Source organism: Sceloporus occidentalis, unplaced genomic scaffold, assembly GCF_023333645.1.
Source record: "Sceloporus occidentalis isolate IW3139 unplaced genomic scaffold, rSceOcc1.0.p SCAF_105, whole genome shotgun sequence".
Lineage (NCBI taxonomy): Eukaryota > Metazoa > Chordata > Lepidosauria > Squamata > Phrynosomatidae > Sceloporus > Sceloporus occidentalis.
The window spans coordinates 2,856,876-2,883,274 of record NW_028317085.1 but is presented as its reverse complement, the minus strand read 5'-3'; the positions used below and the strand labels follow the sequence as shown (position 1 = coordinate 2,883,274).

The following is a 26,399-nucleotide window of genomic DNA, read 5'->3' as shown; positions in this document are numbered from 1 at the left end:
AGACTGGATTACCTAAAATTCAAAGACTGTGCCAAACGGGGCAAAGCTGTGTTCATAGAGTTACAACCCCACTACTGGATGCTATTGAGTTATATCATTAGAAAGCACCTGATTAGCTACGTGGAGTTGTTTTACTTTGAGGGACTGTTAGACATGGACAGATATTGTCAGCATATAATACATTCTTCTCTTTTGGATTAGCAGCAGTGTTGTAAATATTTAAAATGCATATTTTGGCTGCCAAATAAGCAGTATTTTGTTTTAAACCCTGCTTACCTAGACAACAGCCTTCAGTTTGTAAACCTCTTGAACAAATGTAAAAAAAAAAAAAAAAAAACTTCATGAAAAATTTGTTTATGGTTAAATGAAGAGTATTTTGTTGTAGTTCAATATGTGTTTTCGGGGTGACCACCTGTAAACTTGTCAGGAGCAGCCCGGGCCAACCAGATATAGCAAGGGGAATACTTTGAAAACATTTTACTTTTATTATTGTAAAATAATAATAGATTATCCCTTAATGTATAAGAAATACATCTTATTGAATTACATTTTACAAAAGAACCATTGCCCAAATAGTTTTTCATGTAAATGAAAACGACAAATATGTATGTATGTATGTATGTATTTATTTCACTGTTTCTGTGCATACTGAAGTCTTATTTCAAAGAACATTTTACTGATTAAAAGTCGCAAACGTTTCCTTTGAAGCATTAAATATTCTGCTTGGGTCAAATTGCACACATTTTGAACTTTATTAGATTTAGGGCTGCAACAAGTAATCGATAAAATCGATAATAATCGATAATGAAATTCGTTGCCAATGAACTTCATTACCGATTAGTTGAATCGATTTTTATCGATTATAAAATGAGTTTTTTTCAGAGAAAATGCTCCCTAAAATGCCCCTCATTTCAGTGTGACTCACAGCAGCAGTTACTACTTTCCTGTCCCTCCCTGCAGTCACTACAGATTGGCCCCACCCCTTCCTTTCTCCCAGTCCTTCCCTGCAGTCACTGCCGTTTGGCCCCGCCCATTGGCATCCACATGGCTACTGTGAGTATAAAATTAATATTTGGGCTGCTGAAAGTTAGGGGAAGTGGGGGTTAATTTAAGGGCAGTTATGGTTAATGGGGTGTTTAGGGTTAATTTAGGGGCAGTTATGGTTGATGGGTGTTTGGGGTTAATTTTGGGGCAGTTATGGTTAATGGGGTGTTTAGGGTTAATTTTGGGGCAGTTATGGTTAATGGGCTGTTTAGGGTTAATTTAGGGGCAGTTATAGTTGAGGTGTTTAGGGTTAATTTAGGGGCAGTTATGGTTGATGGAGTGTTTAGGGTTAATTTAGGGGCAGCTATGGTTAATGGGGTGTTTAGGGTTAATTTAGGGGCAGTTATAGTTGATGGGGTGTTTAGGGTTCATTTAGGGGCAGTTATAGTTGATGGGGTGTTTAGGGTTAATTTAGGAGCAGTTATGGTTAATGGGGTGTTTAGGATTAATCTAGGGGCAGTTATGGTTAATGGGATGTTTAGGGGCAGTTAGGGTTAATGGGGTGTTTAGGGTTAATTTAGGGGCAGTTATGGTTGATGGGGTGTTTTGGGTTAATTTAGGGGCAGTTATGGTTAATGGGGTGTTTAGAGTTAGTTTAGGGGCAGTTATGGTTGATGGGGTGTTTAGGGTTCATTTAGGGGCAGTTATGGTTAATGGGGTGTTTAGGGTTAATTTAGGGGCAGCTATGGTTAATGGGGTGTTTAGGGTTAATTTAGGGGCAGTTATGGTTGATGGGGTGTTTAGGGTTAATTTAGAGGCAGTTATAGTTAATGGGGTGTTTAGGGTTAACTTAGGGGGCAGTTATAGTTGATGGGGTGTTAAGGGTTAATTTAGGGGGCAGTTATAGTTGATGGGGTGTGTAGGGTTCATTTAGGGGCAGTTATAGTTGATGGGGTGTTTAGGGTTCATTTAGGGGCAGTTATAGTTGATGGGGTGTTTAGGGTTAATTTAGGAGCAGTTATGGTTAATGGGGTGTTTAGGATTAATCTAGGGGCAGTTATGGTTAATGGGATGTTTAGGGGCAGTTAGGGTTAATGGGGTGTTTAGGGTTAATTTAGGGGCAGTTATGGTTGATGGGGTGTTTGGGGTTAATTTAGGGGCAGTTATGGTTAATGGGGTGTTTAGAGTTAGTTTAGGGGCAGTTATGGTTGATGGGGTGTTTAGGGTTAATTTAGGGGCAGTTATGGTTAATGGGGTGTTTAGGGTTAATTTAGGGGCAGTTATGGTTAATGGGGTGTTTAGGGTTAATTTAGGGGCAGTTATGGTTGATGGGGTGTTTAGGGTTAATTTAGGGGCAGTTATGGTTGATGGGGTGTTTAGGGTTAATTTAGGGGGCAGTTATGGTTAATGGGGTGTTTAGGGTTAATTTAGGGGCAGTTATGGTTGATGGGGTGTTTGGGGTTAATTTAGGGGCAGTTATGGTTAATGGGGTGTTTAGAGTTAGTTTAGGGGCAGTTATGGTTGATGGGGTGTTTAGGGTTAATTTAGGGGCAGTTATGGTTAATGGGGTGTTTAGGGTTAATTTAGGGGCAGTTATGGTTGATGGGGTGTTTAGGGTTAATTTAGGGGCAGTTATGGTTGATGGGGTGTTTGGGGTTAATTTAGGGGCAGTTATGGTTAATGGGGTGTTTAGAGTTAGTTTAGGGGCAGTTATGGTTGATGGGGTGTTTAGGGTTAATTTAGGGGCAGTTATGGTTGATGGGGTGTTTGGGGTTAATTTAGGGGCAGCTATGGTTAATGGGGTGTTTAGGGTTAATTTAGGGGCAGTTATAGTTGATGGGGTGTTTAGGGTTAATTTAGGGGGCAGTTATAGTTGATGGGGTGTTAAGGGTTAATTTAGGGGGCAGTTATAGTTGATGGGGTGTTTAGGGTTAATTTAGAGGCAGTTATAGTTGATGGGGTGTTTAGGGTTAATTTAGGGGGCAGTTATAGTTGATGGGGTGTGTAGGGTTCATTTAGGGGCAGTTATAGTTGATGGGGTGTTTAGGGTTCATTTAGGGGCAGTTATAGTTGATGGGGTGTTTAGGGTCAATTTAGGGGCAGTTATGGTTAATGGGGTGTTTAGGATTAATCTAGGGGCAGTTATGGTTAATGGGGTGTTTAGGGTTAATTTAGGGGGCAGTTATAGTTGATGGGGTGTGTAGGGTTCATTTAGGGGCAGTTATAGTCGATGGGGTGTTTAGGGTTCATTTAAGGGCATTTATGGTTGATGGGGTGTTTAGGGTTCATTTAGGGGCAGTTATGGTTAATGGGGTGTTTAGGGTTAATTTAGAGGCAGTTATAGTTAATGGGGTGTTTAGGGTTAATTTAGGGGGCAGTTATAGTTGATGGGGTGTGTAGGGTTAATTTAGGGGCAGTTATAGTTGATGGGGTGTTTAGGGTTAATTTAGGGGGCAGTTATAGTTGATGGGGTGTGTAGGGTTAATTTAGGGGCAGTTATAGTTGATGGGGTGTTTAGGGTTAATTTAGGGGCAGTTATGGTTAATGGGGTGTTTAGGATTAATCTAGGGGCAGTTATGGTTAATGGGGTGTTTAGGGTTAATTTAGGGGCAGTTATGGTTAATGGGATGTTTAGGGTTAGTTTAGGGTTAATTTAGGGGCAGTTATAGTTGATGGGGAGTTTAGGGTTAATGGGCTGTTTAGGGTTAATTTAAGGGCAGTTATGGTTGATGGGGTGTTTAGGGTTAATTTAGAAGCAGTTATGGTTAATGGGGAGTTTAGGGTTAATTTAAGGGCAGTTATGGTTGATGGGGTGTTTAGGGTTAATTTAGGAGCAGTTATGGTTGATGGGGAGTTTAGGGTTAATTTAGGGGCAGTTATGGTTAATGGGCTGTTTAGGGTTAATTTAGGGGCAGTTATGGTTGATGGGGTCATTAGGGTTAACTTAGGGGCAGTTATGGTTGATGGAGTCTTTAGGGTTCATTTAATGCTAAGGACTGAGGGTTAATTTAATAAGGTTAACTTAAGGTGAAGTTAGAGGTAAAGGGGGGCAAACTAAGGGGAATCTAAATCCTGGGGCCAGTGAAGAATAACCCTGTATTTATTTCTAAAAGTATTGTGTCTGTGTGCTGTGAACGAGTCTGTGAATCTACGAGGGCACTATGGGATATCTGGGGAGGACGGAGTGACATCTGGGGGTATAAGGCATATAGGATATATAAAGGCATATGTGGGGAGGGCGGAGTGGCATGTCTGGGGGTATGTGGCATATGTGGGAGGCAGTGTGGCAAGCCTGGGCTCAAATGTGCATAATTGGGAGGCAGGTTGGGAAATAAAAACAAATGCATTTTTATCACCTTTTTTTTATTCTGCCGTTTGTTTTTGACATCCTTTTTGTTTATTAAATTATTTTAAATAAATGAAAAATTTACATTTATTTTTTAATGGAAAAAATAATCGGCCAACTAATCGATCATGAAAATAATTGTTAGCTGCAGCCCTAATTGGATTATATTAAGCAAGTTGATTGGTTGCTTTGTATTATGGTTGAAGTCCTATAAAAAGGAAATCATGAGCCTCTCTCTCTCCCTTATTATAAAAGGGGAACAAAAACCACACACAACAGTAGTATACATCTTGTAATTATTGAAAAACATATTCTTGATTTTTCCGTGCATTGCTTTTCTATGCATTGCATTACATTGCATCTTCTACCTACCTCATATAACTATTTTATTCTCTGTCCCCAAGACTCTTGTGTAAATCTCCACATACTTCTGTTTCTTAAGGCACGAGAGCTTTGGATAATGGCTGGATTCTTAAGAAATAGCGAATAGAAAGGTGAATTACATTATATACGTCCCTCACTATTTTTTTATATTTGTCTCGCACAATGATTTTTGGTTCTGTTTCTTTGGTTTTTTTTTGGTAAATAAGCACCCAAGGAGTTAGGTTTTATATCACTTTGTATTATGCAAGAACTGATCTGATATAAGGACAAAAGTGGTATTTATATGTATTTTCACACCTATTCTTTCTTTTGAGTGTGCAGACAACCCCATGTTTTATCATGTATTACATTGTAGATTATTCATATCACAAGCAGTGAGACTTTTGAAGTTGTTTCCCTTTTGTTGCACCATATCACTGTGCTTACACACACCTAATTTTGTTCTTTTCATAGTTTATTCATTCTCTCTGCAGCAGAAGCTCACTGGGGTTGGCTCTTTATAATGTGAAGTGAAGAAACCATAGCTCTTCTACAAACCCTCTTCCTTTAGTAAATAAAGCTAGCTTGTGAACATTAGATGTGTGGTATGCCAAATGTGTTTTTGGCTGCTATATTAATAGACGCTTGGCAGGATGTGCCCCCCAGCCTAAATGCTGCAGAACCATGCAAGAAATGATTTCCCAAAAGACACAGGTGCAGTTCTTTTATTTCAGTTTATTTTAGATTAAACATAACACTATTGTAAGCAAATATTTGTTGGTTTGTTAGCCCCTAAAGTTCTTTATGCATTCGTAAATGTCCACCCCAATGGAGTTATTTACTTTTCCTTTTTGTCATTGCATGTGTAAGTTATTGGTAGAAAGTTCCACTGTCATTCATATTTTCAAAAAGGTTCCTGATGTTTGGTATGCAAGCTGTCGATACAGCTTCATGCAACGAACAGGCCAAAATCTTACATATTCCTAAATTTCAGATACGTTACATACATTTCATGCTCAAATAAAATAAGTGCAAACATTTAGCAGAAGACTGTTTTCAATGGGCAGAATGTCTACTCCTATTAAAATATCAAACAGTATCTGCAGTAAGGGTTTAAATCAATTGACATCAAGTCTAGTGACATGGCAGGTAGGTGACCTACTGTATGTAATCTATAATGGATATCATATCTTCATGCCCACAGTGCTGTGAAAAAGTATTTGTCCCTTACCAATTTCTTCTATTTTGCATATTTGTCAAACTTAAATGTTTCAGATCAAATTAATTTTAATATTAGACAAAGATAACCCAAGTAAATAATTTCATGTATAGAAGGTAAACAGATATCCAACCCTACCTGGCCCTATGTTAAGTAATTGACCCTTAGTTACTAAATCAACCAATTAATCAAATTGAATTGATAATTGGGTTAAATTTCACTAAACACACTCAGGCATAATTACTGCTAGCCCTGTTTAATCTTATACACCAATGAAATAGAACTTAGGTTGCAAAGTGAAGTAGGCTAAATGGTCTCAAAAAGCAGCACAGAATTTGCACAAAAAAAAAGTCTGACCTTTATCAATCTGGAAAGGGTAACTAAGCCATTTCAAATGCCATATGACAAATGGAGAAAACTTGTAACAGTGGTGAAGCTTCCCAGAAGAGGTCACAAAAGAATCAAGAGTAACATGTGAAGAATTGCAGGCCTCACTTGCCTCAGTCATGATTCCACAATAAGAAACTGCAAAAATTGCATCCATGAGAGAGTTACAAGTGGAAAATCACTGATGACAAAAAAAAGAAAAAAAACACCCCAAAGGCTCATCTCACGTTTACCAAAAAACATCTGGATGACTTTTGGGATCATCCTGTAGACCGATAAGTCAAGAATAAAACTTTTTTAAAGACATGGGTCATGTTACATCTGGTGTAAAGCTAACACATAATTGCACAATAAGAACATTATACCAACAGTCAAACATGTCGGTGGTCTGTGGTTGCTTTGCTGCTTCGTTTCCTGGGTGACACCATAATTGGTGGAGCCATGAATTCTGTTTTCTACCGGGAAAACTCTGAAAGAGAATGTCCGGCCATTGGGTTGTGACCTCAAGCTCAAGCACAGGTTATGCAGCAAGATAATGATCTGAAGCACACAAACAAGTCCACCTCTGAATTGGTTAAAAGAAACGAAATTAAGGTTTTGGAGCGACCTGCTCAAATTCCTAACTTGAACTGGATTGAGATGCTGTGGCATGACCTTAAAAAGGCAGTTCATGCTCAAAAAAACAAATGATGGCAAATGTTCGATTGCAGTTGTTTGCCCCAAGGATGGGCCAAGCAGTTATCAGGTTTAGAGAGGAAATTACTTTTTCACACGGACTGTACAGGTTTTGATTAACTCTACCTTCAATAAATGAAATGATCATTTAAAAGCTGTATTTTGTGTTTACTCATGTTGTCTTTGTATTTTATTAAAATTAGTTGGATGATCTGAAACACTTAAATGTGGCAAGCAAAAATAGTATATTTCAATCCTTAAATAGGAAATAATTGTTTACATTAATGCTTTAAATTATAGGTGTTCATGCATTATTCAGTTTAGATAACATCTAACTGAATATTTCATTTGTTACATGCCTAAATCCAACGTAGGTCAGATATAGCAAAATATATTCATAATGACAACTTGTTTATCCAGTCATTTGCCCAGCTGTTAGGTCAGCACATTTTTGCAATAAAATTATAAATCCAATTCAGGAGTCACATCTGTTTCATCTGGGTGTTCTTCATCTGCAATTTGCCCAATATTGGTGGCGTCACTGTTATCGCTAGTGTCAAAGGCACTCTGGAAAACAGAAAAAATATAAAAGAAAAATAGGTCAATTGCCACATTTCCAGAATAAAAAGACCTACCGTATTTGCTCGAATATAAGACAAGTTTTTTTCAGAGGTCAAATAGTGATCTGACTACAAGACTACACTCTTGATACCCCGCAGCACTGCAGGGGACCTGGATCCTCCTCTCTGGCAACCTCTGTTACAGCCGGCACTTCCTCTGGGGCTTTTATGACCGAGCGCCGGCATGACATGACCTCCCGGTGCTCCATTATAGAAACCCTAGCGGAAGTGTCGGTAGCGAAGGTTGTCTGTGTGCATCGCTCAGACGTCCACCAGCTGCCAGAGAGGAGGATCCAGGTCCCCGGCATGCTCGCAGACAACCTCCGCTCCCGGTACGTCCGCTGGGGGCAGATGTGCAAAACTATGGGAAGATGTGCATAACTGGGGGGGCAGGTTGGCAAATAAAAGGAAATTAAAAAAAATGCATTTTTCTCTATCCAAGTTTTTATTAAATATGAAAAAAATAGTTTACATGTAAATTAATGTTTACTAGTAAAACTTTTTTCCTATATGGTAGCCTTATATTCAGGCTTTTTCTTTTTCCCTAAATTAATATTAAAATTTTGGGGGGTTGTTTTATAATTCAGCAAATACAGTAATTTATAACAATGCCAACAGAGCCAACAATTTCCAGATGCTTGAAGGATGTCTGCAAGGACTTGGGAGGTCAGGAACAGAATACATACATGGCATTTCAGGTCTTTATGAATGTGAGTATACTCAGGGGGGCAATTGCCCCCAGGCCGCCCTAAATCAAAATAAAACGTCTGGCCGTGCCCTAAAGTGGCTGATGCGGCCACACAACCGCCAGGGCCGTGATCACTTCCGCAGGGGCCCTGCTGCTTACCTGTGCGTTGCTCGCACTGTGCGAGCAACATCTCTTGTTCCACTCAGCGGAGTCACATGACTTTACGTCACATCACATAACTCTGCTCTGTTTCTGCTTCCCTTGGGCGGATGTGTGCGAGCGGCATTGAGTTCTGCAGTTCAGCTTAGGGGGTGGGAGAGATTGTATGAATGAGTATGCATTCAGGAATTAATGAGTATCTATGAATGAGTGAATGTTAGTAAATTAATTAATATGTGTGTGATAGCATGGATGTGTAAGTGGGGGGAAAGCATTGCACAGGGAGGCTGTTTGAGGCTAGGATGCCACAGGCAGGTTGTTTGGGTGCAAAGATGGCAAATCCTATGCTTTCAAAGAGGGGGCATTAATTCACAAGGGGGTGCTGGCTGGGGGCATCACATAAATCAATACTAAAGGGGGGCTGGGTGGTGAGATAAATATACAATGTAAGTCTAGCTGAGGGCAATACACAAGGGTTTGGGGGCAATAGGGTGACTGCATCGGCCATGTTTTCCAGGACACATAACTTTTACATATTGCTGACCAGCCCAGATAAAATGCTGCCCTGCAGTATGGGGGGGATGTACAGACACGTGGAAGGAACCAACTAGTCAGTTGTGTGTGTGTTTGGGTGTCACAAAGCCTGTCCTAGTGTGTGTTTTTTGGGTGTCTGTGTGGCAGAGTCCGTCCTAGTGTGTGTGTTTGGGCATTCATGTGGCAGAGCCTGGCCTGGTGTATGTGTTTGGGCGTCCGTACTGGTGTGTGTGTGTGTGTGTGTTTGGGTTTGGGTGTTGGTGTGGCAGAGCCTGTCCTAGTGTGTATTTGGTCATCTGTTTCCTGGCACTTTACTTACTGTAGGAATAAGTTGAACTATTTAATTGTTTCTTATCCAGAGACAAAAATGATCAGTGGTACTAAATTGTGGCTTCAGGCGTCCTGTGTATGATGACTTTTTTAGTGAATATCAGTTTTCCTGATGAAATTACCTCAATATGTGTTAGAAAATCAGGAAAAGATGGCCATGGATGGTGGGCTGATTCGGTGAAGCAATGGACCACTTGACTAGACTTGCCCCCCAGGCCGTTGGCTACCAGCCCTCCCCTGAGTATACTACATACTTGTTGCATTGTGTTACAGATGCAATGTATATCTCAAAACTCCTCCACCTAGAACAGAATTACCAGCCTCAGACAAACAGCCCAGAATCCTATCATACAGTAGCAGTTAGGATTCAAAATAATTAAGGAACTCTAGTTACATGACAGATGTGTTTGTTCGTCCATACGTTTTAGTTGCATATCTGTGAATGTAGACAGATTATATTTTCATATGATTTGGTTAATTATATAAACCATTTTGTAATGCAGCAAAAGAAATGGAGTACCGGTATAAGTTACTGTTAATTTTTATGGTACCATTGAAAAAACCTACACAGATCTTAGCCTACAGTAATGACAGGATTCTTCTGAACCCTCAATGGGCCCATATCAAGGGTGACGTATATCTATAGTGACAGCAACCAAGGCAAAACCTCAAACAATAAAAATAAGACCGCCTAGGTCTTCTTTGCCAATGCTAGAAGCTGCTTGTTACAAACTCAAACTTAAAACAAAAATTAAAAAAGGATATCAAATATTCTCCTTTGCAACAGCATTATGGCATGGCTGCTTAGTCTCTAAAACATATTACAAATGAGGCTTCACTTGTAACTTGTGAAGGATATGCCCCTCACATTTTGTAAATATTTTATTATATCTTTTCATGTGACAACACTGAAGAAATGACACTGTTACTATGTAAAATATTTACAAAAATGTGAGGGTGTACTCACTTTTGTGAGATACTGTAATATACACCGATCAGCCATAAAATTATGACCACTGACAAGTCAAGTGAATAACACTTATAATCTTGTTATCATGGCACCTGTCAGTGGGTCAAAAGTGGTCCAAGGAAAGAAAAGCAGTGAACCAGCAACAGGGTCATGGGTGGCCAAGCCTCACTTATTCACGTGGGGGGCGAAGGTTGGTCTGTGTGGTAAAATCCAACAGACGAGCTACTGTAGCTCAAATTGCTGGAAAAGTTAATACTGCTTCCGATAGAAAGAAGATACCACAGCACACCTCCAGAGGTCTAGTGGAGTCCATGTCTTGACGGGTCAGGGCTGTTTTGGCAGCAAACGGGGGACCTACATAATATTAGGCACGTGGTCATAATGTTATGGCTGATCGGTCTATATGATATAATGTAGAAGGTGACATAGCCCATATAGTTGACACTACACAACATATAGCAGAGTACAAGAATCTATACAATCTTACAATCTATAATTATGCCTTAAGACAGTTAAAAAACCAAAATGTCCACCTGCTTTTGAGGGCTACAACTCATTTCTGGATAGGAGCTATAGTTAAAAAGCCAATTTATGAGAGCATTTTTGTATGTGTTGGGGAAGGGGTTATGGGCATACAATTAATATATGTAGTTGGCATTCAGAACCCAGTTTACCATCTACATACTCTTTCATCGCTTGCATTGTAATTGTTAATCCCTGCTAGCGCAGGTTATGAAATAAATGGTTGCATGAGAGACACTGCCAAACACTCTCATATTATATGGATAACTTGCATCCACACCCTCATTTCTCATGCTAGTTAGAGGAACATTGCTGCTTATTACCGATGTCACCTGTGGCGAGTTGTGTCGTTTTGGGAACCCTTGTCCCTGCACTTTATGCTCAGTGGTGTCGAAACCGCCCACACCCAGGCACTCACCGCGGAAGTTCTTCCACCCAGAATAACCCTACCAAAGGAGAAGCCTTTGGCAGAAGTAAACCAGGACTTAGATGATGCCAACAGCAAGAAGCCCGGTGAAAGCGCATGTATTTAGGAGTAGAGTTAAAACAGCAAAGTGCAGGAACCAGCACAGGACAGGAGTGACTATCTGAAGTATGATAAATTACTGAAATAGACTTAAAATTCCTTAATTACCACTCAGGTTTCATTCAAATAGTTTTTTCAATAAACAGGTTACAATACTCCAAAACTGCTAATAATGTATTCTAACAAAATAGAACAAAAATAAGGTACCTGTGTTGAATGATTTGCCCCTCTGGAGTCAGGGCACATTACGATGTTTACACTACTGGACGACAGTGTGTCTATCGTATTTTCTACATCTGCAACCGACAGTCCCGATATAACTAGTGCACTAGAAATGCTCCTCTTCCCAAATAGGAAGCTTAATGTTGAGCTTGTGGAGGAGGCCTGACTAGACTGCTGGATTCTGGCGGTCCTGTGATTCCTGTGTGCAGCTATAGAAGTAGGTTGGAATGGTGACAGAGTAGAATTATTTAAAGAGTGCTGGCTCACAGAGAGTCTATTTGCATTCTTGTAGTCTGATGCAAATATTTCAGGATTAAGGTGAATCTTTTCTAAATTTGAGCCTGAACGGCTTGAAACTGGGGTTGCTGGGATTAATGATTTATGTGCTTGTACTGAACGACTCCTGAATTTTCTTTTGCCTACAAAATAGAAGTATTAAAAAACATATTTTAATACCAATTTATCAGTTAAATATCAATGTACTGAAAGATTGAAAGTGAATGTACATTAATTTATATGCATTCTCGCTACAAAAGTACATATAAAACACAATACATTGACAGGTCATGATTTTCAAATCATAGAATTCTTTTGGGGAACAATATTTTACACACAAATTAACATAATTCTTATTAAAATCAATTACATGTTTACATACAATTAAATGTTATAAGGGCTTGGTATTCTACTAATACATTAATTGAAGGCATATGTTAAACACAGTTTAACTCTCTCTCCCTCCCTTTATATAGTATTAAAAAAAAAAAAAATTGTGAAAATGTCAGTTTTTGGTTTAAAGTTCTGTCTGCTACACCCTTATACCTTTTGTTAACTTAAGTGTCATTAAATAAATGCTCACCTGTTTGAAGGCTTCTAGTCTCCATAGAATACTTTTCATTACTTAAGTGGCTTGGTTTTCCTGCACATTGATCTTGGCTCCTAGGAGACTGACCGTAACCTAACGAAGAAACATCCCCACAATCAACATCTTCAATGTTGGCTTCTGTATTATGACTTAAGTCACATTCTTTTGTTATCCTAGAAATGGCAAGAAAAAATATTCTAAACATGTACAACGGTTCTTACACTCGCAACATGCTAACATCCAATTGCCTCTTGAGTTTTGTTCAAAGAAATACAATTCAGTAAAGTGGGGGAGTATGTTTCCTATTTTACTTTCATATGGTCTGTCTGTTTGGCACTAAAGATTTCTGTCTTGTATGTTTATTATTTAAACAATTACGTCCATTGGATATTTTTGGACTATTAACTTATTTTTGCCTTTTTTCTAGTTTCTCTTCTCTACAAAAAAAGGTTTTGGGGAAAACTCTTCTGTATCAGTTTTTTGAAGCCCCTTCAACAAAGATGTTCTCCTTGACGAACAATCATAGCGTCACGCTCAGCATACCAGGGGAGATGCTGTTGCAGGGTAGGACATTGTGTCCCTACAAGAGAAAGCCTGATGGTCTCAAAAGAGTTCTTTGCCCTCCAACCGCTTCCCCCTTGGGTTGAGCCTTTTGGGTTTGAGCGGCCGTGGGATCCTCCAAGACTACTACGCAGAGTAGTCAAGACAAGCCGTAGTCAGGATAAGCCACTATGCAGCGGTCGGGTAGCCGGAGCTCAGGATAGTCTGGATCAATGCAGAGGTCAGGTAGCCGGAGTTCAGGATAGGGAGGATCAATGTTGTGGTCAAATACTGGAACAGCACTATAAAACACACAAGTATGACCATGAGAGGGCATGGTTTAGTGTGTTCTGAGGCTTTATATCGGGCTCAAAAGGAATAATGGCAACAAAATACAAATTTCCAGTGGATCAGATGCCGGAAGCTACCTTGTTGCGGTCGGTAGTCGAGAATAGACTGTATCTTGTATTTCTCTCTCCCTTCTACCTAGACGGGAGCAAGAGGTGGAGCCGAGGTGGTGTAGCGATTGCAGACTAGAGGCTTCCACAAGGATACATGAAACACACATTGGATATGTAAAGCCTTGGGTAGCGAGAACTCGTAGGTCAGGGGATTGATCCTGCTTAGACAGGAAAGGGATGTATAAATGTGTGAGACCTCCTCTAGGGCGGACTGGACCATAACCCAAATAGTACTCAGTGACACCAGTCACTCTTCTAGAGCGGGTATGGAGGAAGCATGAAGCGTTTCAGGAAATGACTAGGGATAGAGTCCATACAGATAGTGAAAGGGAGCCTTTCCCGTGGACTCATGTACTGCATTATTGTGGGCAAATTCTGCAAATGGTAAGAGGTCCAACCAGTCATCTTGGTGTTCGTACTGCAAGTACTGTTCTAGATCCTGGTTGGCTCTTACTGCTGCTCCATTGGACTGGAGATGACATGCTGATAAAAAGGCGAGGGAGATCCTCATTCAAATTTTCACCAGAAGCGTGCTATGAACTATGTTCCCCTGTCAGAGATGATCTCTGTTGGTAGTCCATGTAAACGGACTATTTCTCTGATACAAATGTCAACCAGTGCAGAAGCTGTAGGCTACTTTTGTAGAGGAACCATGTGTGCCATCTTCCTGAAACGATCCACGACCATGAGAATCACAGTGTGTCCCTTGGAGTAGGGTAAATCTACTATAAATTCCATTACTAGATTGATCCAGGGACTAGTTGGTAGTGGCAGGGGTTGAAGAAGCCCTGTTGGGTGTACCTTATGCTTTTTGTTGGCAGCACCCTTGGTACATGCATGAACATACGCAGAAACATCCTTTTCCCAGTCAGGCCACCAGAAGGCGAGACAAGCTCTCCATAGCTCCTTCTTGTCCAACCTGTCTGAATAGGGCCTGTATTACTCTGGTATGTCAACTGAAGACTTGGGGGAGACAGCTGTGGTGGCTACCTTTATGGGTCTTTGACAATGAAGTTGTGACTGCAACCATGGGAACCTCAAGATTAGCGGTATGGAAGGAGAGTGAGTGATGTTAAACAACAACTGTTCCTCATGCAGAAGGCTCAAAGTATGTGTAAGTGGAGAAGTGGCCTGAGTAACTACAGTTGGTTGAACGGGCCTCCTATCTATAGCTTCAACAGACAGAGTTGCTCTGGGAATGCCCACCTGGGAGCAAAAGTGAGTCCATGAAATTACCAGTTGCTCCGGAATCCAGGAACGCCTCTGTTTCTTTGGAACCAATTGACCAGGTTAGACAGATTCTAGCGGTCATGCGAGATACAACACCTATGGCAAGTCCCCTGAGCCTACTTAGACGTGAACGTTTCTTGACTTGTTGGGGTAACTTCTCCCCAAGTGCCCTGTCAGGCCGCAATAGAGACATAAACCCTGTTCTCTCCTTCTTGCTCTCTCCTGTTTGGGGAGTTGGGCGGCACCAAGCTGCATTGATTCCTCAGGAGGCAAACGTGGAGTAGGAGGTACGAACTGAGAAGCCAAGCATATGCCTGGTGTTCTCTGAGCCTGAGGTTGATCTATGCCACGTACCTGATGACACCCTCTAGATCTGTGGGCAGGTCTCGTGCTGCTACCTCATCTTTAAGGTAGTCAGAGAGACCATTTATAAGTGCATGTGAGCGCGGATGTCTATGTATTAGTGCACGCGAGGATAAATGTCTATGTATAAGTGCGTAGGAGCACGAAGGTCTATGTATAAGTATATTTGTGCATGAAAGTCTATATATAAGTGTATGTGTGTCAGAGATATCCCAGAGCTGAAGTCACACCCACTGCCAGACCAGACGGCCTTTTCTTAAAGAAGATAGAAAGTATGGAAACGAGGCGGAGGAGGCAAAACAGATTAATACAGAAGAAGAAAAGTGATGGGAGTTATTGCATACCACCATCAGTGCCTGGCTTAATTCACTATATCACTAAATACTGAGGCAAGCACTGATTGTGGTACCACTGTCAGTGTCTGGCTCAGTAAATAGTGATGGCATTTATGCTGTATCACAGACTTTTATATTTTTCAGATTGATTTTCTGTATTTCTAGATTTATGATTAGAATTACTTGTATTTTTCAATTGCTGCAGATATTAATATATATTTGATAATAATTATATTTGTGTGATGTGTGAAAACCCCAAATGAAAATTAGTTTACATTGTTTAAGTTATCTTTTTAATGACTACAAATACCGAAGAACAGCTATAAGGGTGGGACCACAGGGGAGGGGCTTAACCAATGGTCATGATAGGGTGTGACTAAGAGAGGGACATCAGCGCAGGGGGGAAAAGCCTTTTTTTGTTGCTTGGGGCCCTGGATGGCCTAGTCTGCACTTGCAGGTAGCCCGAGTTCAGGATAGTAAGGATCAATAAAGAGGTAAGGTAGCTGGAGTTCAGGATAGTCAGGATCAATGCTGAGGTCAACTACAGGAACGACACTATAGAACACACTAGAATCAAACTATGGCAGGCACAGGTATGACAATCAGAGGCTTTATATAGGGCTCAATAGGAGAACAGGCGCCGAATTCGTATTTTGGTGCCAAATTCAAAAGGAATGATGTCACTCCGTTCAGGATGTGCAGCCGCTGCCACCTTGTGTGTGTTGCAGCTGCGGGTGGAGCCACAGCCGGCCACTGTAGTTAGCGGGGATGGCTGAGGAGGGATCTCGGAGGATGCTGCTGCAGGAGGACCCTCCGCACGGCATGGGACAATGGAGTGTGGACGTCCCCACCGGTGGACCGGAGGAGTGGGACTTGATGCACAGGCAGAAGGCCACCCCTGCTGGCAGCCAAATGCACATTTAAGAGTCACATTTCAGACCTCTTATCCACGGCAAAAGTATCTTCATGTTTTAATATTAAAGAATAACCCATACACATTTTGGTCTTCATTACAATTGCATGCTAGACAATCCTAGCATGTAGCTCATAGAAACAGAGTCTGTTTGGCAAAGAGAGGCTAGGAGGGAAACTTCATTTCTTATGTGTGGAAGCCAACAAAAATGTTGTGCCTGAAACTTGTATTACTATGTTGATTATAGCTAGTTGAACCAGTATAAGCTTGAGCCCAACATCTGGTTGTCCTGGCTTGTAAAGAGTGGAGGAGTGCAATCTGGGGTCTACAGATACTAAATCACTTACCTCAACCACTGTAAACGGAGCCAGCTTGAAATTGTTTTCAAGACAACTGGTCCACCCCACATGTTTCCTAACTGTCTATGGGTTCCTGCATAAGATGTGGTCAATGGTGAAACATAAATTGGATAGCCCAGTGGTTGGTCACATGAAGAGTTAATCAAGTTTCTAAGGACATGCTTGTTGTTTTGAATGCTGCCCCTCTCAGGATCACGATTTCGAAGGAAAATCAGCTCCTGCTGTTGTCCTGCCCACAGTCCTCTAACACATTCCTTGTTGACCTTCAATAAAAGTTGATCAGGAATTCCCAGTTAAATAACAGTAAAGAAATACGAGAAATGTACATTGTATTTTTATTATGATGTGTTGTTTTATATAGCGCCATCATATTTCCTAGAACCAACACATGAGGAGGGCCCTGCTCAAAGGAGTTTACAATCTTGAAGAGATGATAATCTAGTCAATTTGTTCTACATGTCTTCAATAAATTATTTGTAACAAAACATCTCAGAAATGTTCTTGTCACAAATTGGTGTTTAGCAAATAAATGTTTCTTATTATCATTAAGGAAAGTACTTGTTAGGTTTTGTCAACATAGCAGATCAAAACAAACAAACAAACCCTTTGTACCTTAATAACTCTGAAACAAAGATGGTTTTTGTGGAGCATAATAACTTTGTATTCATCATTTCCTTCATTGATGACATGTCTCAAAGTAAGCAATTCTTCCTTGTTAGATAGTATAGCTTTTCGCCAAACAGGATCTCCCTCATGGCAAATTACAACTTTATGTTCAAATGTCTGAATTGCTTCATAAAGTGCGCTGGTATCTTCATACTCCTCTGGACATGCAAATTGGTCCTATAAAAAATAATTTTAAGTTACAAGACCATCCTTGGAGAGATGCAGCTTATTTGGTAGGATAGCCTTGTAACTGGTCCATCTGCAGTATGGAGGTCTGTGGTCAGTCTAATACATCCTTCTTAGGTGAAATGCTCAGACATGAAACCATGCTCCAGTGTTCAGCACAGAGGATGTACAATGTGAGAAAGAGGAGTCTCTGTTAGAAGTATGTCCTAGGTTTTGCTGGGGGCATTGCCTTGTGTCAGGCCTAAGGCAGCACCCTACATAAATACACCACTTTTCCTGGTGCCTTATAAAAGAATAATGTATGCCCCTATTGTTAAATAAAACACATCATTAAATCATAAACTATAAAACACATACCTGGTGGAGTTTCAAGGACATTTTAACTGCTGGACAAATGACTGCGTGCAGCAAGTCCATATCTGCAAAAACCCATTCATCTTGTACTGAAACTCTACAATCTCCTTTAAATAGAGTATGAAGTCCACATAGAAAAGAATCCAAACTGCAAAACGTGTGAATATTTGTCAGACATTTTAAAGTTCAGATTATGTTAGCAGGTAGGTAATAATTGAAACAATGTTTTACACTGTTATTGTCATGAATAAGGAATACTTACATGATTTTCTGAAAGATTTACTAGAGACTGTGTATTATACACAAATACAACACTGCATAACATCTATTCAATGTTTTCCTGGGACTTTAGTTCTATGGTAAAGCTAAAGTAGATTAAGCTGTTCTTATTTTAATATATGTGTAGTAGTAAAAACTTATTTTATCATACAATATGCATTTACAACCGAGTTTCCCAATTAACTTTCTTTGTCATTGTAAAGCCTTTAGAATTTTGTTAAATCATTTTTTACAGGACAAGAGATCGATCAAGATCAGTCTTACTAAACTCACAGTTTTTCTCATTATATGTTTGTTCAAACTACTTATTTTTTTACCGTAAAATATGACAAAATGGGTAAATAGTTACCTGAAGGAGACACGGTTTGCTGCTGTTCTTAAAACTCTCCTACCCACAATACACAATCCAAAGGAAAGGGTAACCAAAGGGGAATCTTCATCACAGTCTACTGGCTGTACGATATAAATCAAAATTCCTAGTATATTATAATGCATTATACTTTAATTTAAAGGATCGACAAACTGCCAAAATGTCCATATATTCCAGTGATACTTCAATGTACAGTATATGTTGTGCTTAAGGCAAATATATGCATCTATGGCATATATATATATATATATATATATATATATATATATATATATATATATGTCTTTAAAATTATCTGTTCCAAAACCTAGTCATATTTCTTTGAATATTTCTTAAAATATCTAAAACCAACTAGTCATAAAACATGGCCACCATGGAGTCCTATTCGCTAATGTAGAACCTGGTTGTCCTCAGATTCTGCCACTGCTCTCATGAGACATCATCATTAGCAGATGTTTTAGGTAGCGTTACCAAACCCATTGGATATTGATACCTTTAAATAGAACTGGTCCTGGAAAAAAATTACATTGAGCACTACCAGAACCTTACAGTTTCTCTTTTCCTTTGCTCATCCCTGAGTAAGTTGTGGTATAATTCATATCTTCAAGTTCACCATTTAGTTTAAAAAATGCACAGTTTGACTCCTTAGCTAGACAATTTGGAGCACGCACCTTTTGTCTTTGTTTAGCGCAGTACTGAATCCAGTCCAGATAGACGCTGCAGAAGCTAGCTCTTGTAATGCCTTGCAGGCAAGGAATGTAGTCTTCATCAACGTTAATATTGAAGATTGCAAGGTCAGTTACAATGTAATTCCACTTAGTGTAGGGGTACAAAGCTTTCAGTATTGTCTCATTTTTTATCCACTCTGCCAGCTTGGATGAACGTGCTGTAAAGTATATTATACTCTGTAATTAATAAAAAAAATATTATATATATATATTTCTTATATTTCTAAGAATTATGAAATTACCAATAGCAAATACCAATAAATCGCATGACCCACACCATGACGCTCAACATCTAATACATATTTTATTCAGTGTAACATATGATAAACAGCTTATATTAACCTTCACAAAACTCATTTAGAGAACTTGATTCCACAAATTATTTTCATACATGAGAACCTGTTAAGCAGCTCTGCTGTCCTACTTTGTAGTGGGAAGTGGTGACATCAGAGGCAGGGCCAAAGTAATAAAGGGACACATGGAGCAGTTGCTCCAGGATCCCAGACTAAAACTGGACCTAGACTTACTTTGATTTGCAGTGACCTGAGAGTCTTCATTGCTGTCATAAACTGTGCTGCCTGTGAGGTCTGCTAGTTGACAAGGAAAAATAGTTGGGTGCAAGAAAAGAGGGATCTTTAGAGCAATCCTATGTGAGGTCTGTGCATTTGCAACACAGCCCTCAATCACAGTTCCCACATTGCCACCTCAGAACATAATGAAGCTCAGCATACCAAACTTGTAATGTTGGCATAACAGAGTAGGCTATTATTTTTTCCTGCAATAGGTCACGGTCTCTGCTACACTGTAGAGATGGGGACACTGAAGCTAACATAATGCATCAAGTATTACTCTCAATTTGCTATGACAGTATTTTAATGGTGCAATATAGCAATTCATACCTTCATGAAATATTTGATGAGAATTTTCTGCAGGTCAAACACCTGCAACATGGTTGCTACATTGTTATCAATGACGCTGTATCCTTCTAGAATGTATTGTGTTCTTATGACTTCCCATGTCCTCCATCTCAAGTTAAAAGCTGCATTGCAGGATAACACATGTGGAAAATGACCTGGATGACAGCAGCAACATTCTTCACTATTTTGATCACCTTCCATAATAGCTTCCACTTCTCTTTGTTGACAATATGTTCCTTTAGAAAAACCAATCATAACAAATTCCAAGTAAAGTCGCTTTAACATACCAGCTATCATATGCATGTTAAAACATTCTGTCACTTTTGCAAATGCATGGGAGCATTCTACAAAATAAACCCATATGCATTTACCCCTTTCACCAGTCCCCAAGCTATATTTCATGTTTGGCGAACACCCTGCATATGATATACGGTGGTGTATAAATAGAACCATTGCATTACAGTGCATTACATTTTACACTGTGTCGTGATTTATGAAACAAAAATGAAGTTAAAATGGAGAAGCCATGTGTGAAAAACTAAGTACACCTTATGATTCAATAGCTTGTAGAATCACCTTTAGCATCAATAACTTTAAGTAATCATTTTCTGCATTACTTTATCAGTCACTCACATTGTTGTGGAGGAATTTTGTCAATTTTTGTCCTTGGATTTTTAGCAATTTCACTGAGCATTCCACGGCCTGACTTTGGGGTGAATTTGCTGAGATGTCCACTCGTGGGAAGATTGGCAACTGTCTTGAATGATGGACTTCAAATTATTTAGAAATGGCCTTATGAACCTTCCCAGATTGATGGGCAGCAACAGTTGCTTCTCTAACATCATTCCTGATGTCTTCTTCTTTGGCACTGTGTCAACACACACCTTAATGCTCCAGACCAGCAAACTTGTTAAACTTCGGCTTTTATAGAGGTGGTAACACTTGCTAATGATTAATTAATCAAAAGCATTTCATTAGCATCACGTGTCTGCTACTTAGCATCTTAATTCCTATGGAAGCAGTAAGGGTGTACTTAGTTTTTCACACATGGCTTCTCCATTTTTGTTGAATAAATAATGACACTGTAATAAGTCACGTGTTGTTCATCAGAGGTTGTATTTAAGTAGTTTTTAGACCTGCTAAGGGACAGATCTTATTATGTCCTGATATGTAAAACCATAGAACTCAAAGAAGGTGTACAATCATTCTATGCCATTAGTATGGACTTGTCACTCACAGTGTACGAATGGCAAGGTCTCCTTAAGATAAGGAATAAACCTTTAGTGAAGCATAGTGAACCTACCACCACCGTACATTCTGTGAACGTAACACAATAATTCACTCACCAATATCTAAAAAGTTTTTCTTTAAATGCAATTGTCGTATTGTTTTAGCCTGAAATGTTCACATAATCATTACGTTTCATCTAAACTTACAGGGCCTTTTTGCATGATGGAGCTTTCATGTTTTCCACGTTCTTACCTCTAAACTCAAGTCCCCTGACCTGGAAAGTAACAAAGCCATTTCCTGTTTCGATGAGGTGCACAAATGCATTCAAATCTTCTGATGCTAAAATGAAACAATCACCAGAAGTGTAGTTCCCCCAATGACCTAAAATTAAGTCTCCACACAAAGAATTCTGAAGAGACCTTGTAAGATGCTCATAAAAAATGGCATTCAGATTATTGGCACCTTCATTTCCTAAAAGGAAATGCAAAATAAGTAAATTGTTTTATGGATTTGATAATATGAAAAACAGAGCAGTAACAAGTAGGTTTGTAATCTATTTGCTTTGAAAAATAACATCTATGTGCCTTATGTGGGCCGCATTTTCAGATTATACTGTATACAGAACTTTGCCAAACTTGTGCAAGCTTTCTATTGTAAAACTAGTTGTTTTTTTCCATCTGCAGTTGCCAACTTGTTTCTAAATGATGCTGAGGTGTGGAGCTGTAAAAAATTTGTACCCATACAACATTTAAAAGAATAGAGAGAGCAGTAAGTCAGAAGTCAGCTATGCTTCCCTGGTTGTAATTCAGAGGGTACTTATAACCACCTTAAATATTGATAATTTGGAAGAAAAAATCTTTCAAAATCATTGCTTCTTTAAAACCACATACAGAAAAACAAAAAAATGCATAGTTTAGAATGATGAATATGATTGTTTCTTTTCACACTCAGTGTTATGTGCAGTGATTTATATGCTATTTACCTAGATCTTCTTCCATTTGGTTTATCAGTCTTGTATTTGAATGGTCAACTATCTCTGTACTGAAAATTAGCAACAAATAAATAAATTAGAACAGAAAGGCATCAGAATTTTGCACAAAAATACTTTCAGATTAATTCTAGCTTAATTTATGCATCTTGGGTTTCACTCAACTTTGTTTACATTCATGAACCAAATATATTCAACAAGGCTTTTACACTATAGTGCTCAGATTTTTGCAAACACCGCTTTTAGCCAAGCAAAATAATTTGCATATAGCTAAATCAGTCATTGTAGCACATGTACCCACCTGAGCTACGTTCACGTCAAGATAATACGAATAGATCCAAAGTTGGGGCGCAATGACATGGAAGGGAAAAAAATTAAAATAGTGTAATATAGTTAAGTGAAGCAATGAATATGTAGAGGTGTACGTAACACTCACAAATAAAATAGAAATATCAAGCCCATCTGATGATTCTTTGGAAAAATCTCTTCTTAAAACTCTAAAAATTGATAAAACAGACAGCAATAGTAACTCTGCGGTCTGTTTTATAAATTTTTAGGGTTTTAAGAAGATATTAAAGAGATTTGTCCAAAGAATCATCAGATGGGCTTGATATTTCTACTTTATTTGTGAGTGGTACTTACACCTCTACATATTTATTGTTTTACTTAGCTATATTACACTATTTTAATTTTTTTCCCTTCCATGTCATTGCGCCCCAACTTTGGATCTATTCGTATTGTTGCACTCTGAGGAAGAGTTATATTTGGGCAGTCGCAGACACTGGGAAGTATAATATATTATATATCTATAGCACTTCTGTACACGTGTTGGTGGGGATCAGGGTGCTTTCTGACATCAAGATAATATAATGATTTATGTTAAAGTTGAAACTAAAGCCACTAATATTGAAAATTATAGTTCATTAAGTGTCAAATGGCTAGAGATGGTCAAAGGAAGTTTCCCTAAGTAAAGTGTAAGCTGTTTTGCTACCTAAACATAATTATTGCAAAAACTACAAAAAATGGCTTTAGTTCCCACAGGGAAAAATGTGGCCTGACCAGTGGGCACTTAAAGGCATCCACAGTACCAGAGGTCACCATCGCCATTGGTGTTGCATTTCAGATCCCTTTGTTGTTAAGCGCAAATGGTATTACTTAGCCTCTTGTTCACTGGATGAAGTTTTATTTCTAAAATGACAAACAGACCTCAACTGTAGTTCTACATCCTGATGATGCATTTTTTCTAAAATAAGTCAATCCAATTTAGCTAGACAATCTGCAAAGCTGTACTCTATCCAATTCAAAGACACGTTTCATTTTATATATATATATATATATATATATATATATACATACATACATATATATATATACACACACATATATATACACAGTGGGGCAAAAAAGTATTTAGTCAGCCACCAATTGTGCAAGTTCTCCCACTTACACAGATGAGAGAGGCCTGTAATTTTCACCATAGGTATACTTCAACTATGAGAGACAGAATGAGACAACAAAGTCCATAAATCACATTGTCTGATTTATAAAGAATTTATTTGCAAATTATGGTGGAAAATAAGTATTTGGTCAATAACAAAAGTTCATATCAATACTTTGTTATATACCCTTTGTTGGCAATGACTGAGGTCAAATGTTTTCTGTAAGTCTTCACAAGGTTTTCAAACACTGTTGCTGGTATTTTGGACCATTTCTCCATGCAGATTTCCTCTAGAGCAGTGATGTTTTGGGGCTGTCGCTGGGCAACACAGACTTTCAACTCCCTCCAAAGGTTTTCTATGGGGTTGAGATCTGGAGACTGGCTAGGTCACTCCAGGACCTTGAAATGCTTCCTTCGTTGCCCGGGCGGTGTGTTCGGGATCATTGTCATGCTGAAAGACCCAGCCATGTTTCATCTTCAATGCCCTTGCTGGTGGAAGGAGGTTTTCACTCAAAATCTCACGATACATGGCCCCATTCATTATTTCCTTTACACGTATCAGTCGTCCTGGTCCCTTTGCAGAAAAACAGCCCCAAAGCATGATGTTTCCACGCCCATGCTTCACCATAGGTATGGTGATCTTTGGATGAAACTCAGCACTCTTTCTCCTCCAAACACGACGAGTTGAGTTTCTACCAAAAAGTTCTACCTTGGTTTCATCTGACCATATGAAATTCGCCCAATCCTCTTCTGGATCATCCAAATGCTCTCTAGCAAACTTCAGACGGACCCGGACATGTACTGGCTTAAGCAGGGGGACACGTCTGGCACTGCATGACTTGAGTCCCTGGCGGCGTAGTGTGTTACTGATGGTAGCCTTTGTTACTTTGGCCCCATCTCTCTGCAGGTCATTCACTAGGTCCCCCCGTGTGGTTCTGGGATTTTTGCTTACCGTTCTTGGGATAATTTTGACACCACGGGGTGAGATCTTGCGTGGAGCCCCAGATCGAGGGAGATTATCAGTCGTCCTGTATGTCTTCCATTTTGGAATAATTGCTCCCACAGTTGATTTCTTCACACCAAGCTGCTTGCCTATTGCAGATTCAGTCTTCCCAGCCTGGTGCAGGTCTACAATTTTGTTTCTGGTGTCCTTCGACAGCTCTTTGGTCTTGGCCATAGTGGGGTTTGGAGTGTGACTGTTCGAGGTTGTGGACAGGTGTCTTTTATACTGATAACAAGTTCAAACAGGTGCCATTAATGCAGGTAACGAGTGGAGGACAGAGGAGACTCTTAAAGAAGATGTTACAGGTCTGTGAGAGCCAGATATCTTGCTTGTTTGTAGGTGACCAAATACTTATTTTACAGAGGAATTTACCAATGAATTCACCAATGAATTCATTAGAAATCCTACAATGTGATTTCCTGTATTCTTTCCCCCCATTCTATCTCTCATAGTTGAAGTGTACCTAGGGTGAAAATTACAGGCCTCTCTCATCTTTTTAAGTGGGAGAACTTGCACAATTGGTGGCTGACTAAATACTTTTTTGCCCCACTGTATATTTGAGTGAACAGTAACATAAGTGACACAGAGATACATAAACAAAGTATCTATTAAAATGTTCCATTAGCCAACCCCCCAAAAAGCGGATTAAACACTCTAAGAGCTACCTACTTATAGTTCTTCTCCCAAAATTTGACTGGTCTAGTATACGATGCAATAAAAATTGAACTCCCAAGGAATGGACTCAGTGGAGTAGAAAAGATGGATGTAGCTACAGTTTGGAAGAAAAGTATTGATGTGTCTGAGCAATTTCCATGTTAAGTTTTTTAATCTTCGCAAAGTATCCCATCAGAAAAACTTCTAGTTAGCATGACACTACAGAATCTTATGAAAACTGAAATGAGAATGAAGCAGAGTACAGTACTGAATGTACAATTAACTAATTTGCTTGCACTTTATTTTTGAAATAGTAGTTGATTGTAATTAAAGGATCATATGGTATCTTTAGGATAAATCAAACCCTTTGGTGACCCTTCATTTCGCAGCTTCTCTTAAAAGTTTTTATTGGGTACATGAAACAACGGGTGAAAATCAAAACACATGCACAGGCTGGGACAGAAATCCATCAGTTTTAGTAATTGGGACACTTGCCACAAAACCAGTTAAGTCTGTTAGACTTTTTTCTTAGAACTTGCCGCAAGCAACACTTTAGGAGTCACTTGGTCAGAAAAAAGAGGGCCATGTTGTTGCATGCTTACTATGTATTAGAGCACAAATTTCCCTCACTTTAATAGAAATTTGCGCTGGCAACCACATTCTATATAATCCCAATAGTATTTTCTTTTTATTAATTTGGTCAAAAGGATACGAGGTATAGAAAATATCTGAGCAAACACATGGAATGAGGATCCCCATGCTATTTGCCATGGTGCAATATATGGCAATATAAACTGAAGTTTGTGATATAGCTCCAGAAGCTGGAAAATAAATATAACAGGTAATCATATGGCAAGATGCTAGATACGTTGTTAGAAATATACAAGTTCAAGACATATCAAGACCAGTTTCAAAAGCTCTTGCTTTGCTTGTATCTAATACTGAACCCTTTAAATTATTAACTTCTTTAAAGTA

At 39.2% G+C, this 26,399-nt stretch overlaps 1 protein-coding gene across 1 annotated transcript in view; it reads right to left on the bottom strand.

The window, feature by feature from the left end:
- Window positions 1-7,436: 7,436 nt before the first annotated feature.
- The window catches only part of LOC149283402 (pecanex-like protein 2), a 65,457-nt gene continuing 46,494 nt past the window's right edge, over window positions 7,437-26,399 (bottom strand). The window contains exons 19-31 of the mRNA XM_089497629.1: window positions 26,137-26,245; window positions 25,440-25,569; window positions 22,324-22,382; window positions 21,594-21,812; window positions 20,094-20,347; window positions 19,138-19,371; window positions 18,446-18,549; window positions 17,821-17,965; window positions 17,224-17,454; window positions 16,600-16,874; window positions 12,405-12,583; window positions 11,813-11,964; window positions 7,437-7,541 (exon numbers count right to left, since the gene is read on the bottom strand). Coding sequence (XP_089353755.1) covers window positions 7,437-7,541; window positions 11,813-11,964; window positions 12,405-12,583; window positions 16,600-16,874; window positions 17,224-17,454; window positions 17,821-17,965; window positions 18,446-18,549; window positions 19,138-19,371; window positions 20,094-20,347; window positions 21,594-21,812; window positions 22,324-22,382; window positions 25,440-25,569; window positions 26,137-26,245 — 2,196 coding nt within the window. The remainder of the gene's footprint in view (window positions 7,542-11,812; window positions 11,965-12,404; window positions 12,584-16,599; window positions 16,875-17,223; window positions 17,455-17,820; window positions 17,966-18,445; window positions 18,550-19,137; window positions 19,372-20,093; window positions 20,348-21,593; window positions 21,813-22,323; window positions 22,383-25,439; window positions 25,570-26,136; window positions 26,246-26,399) is intronic.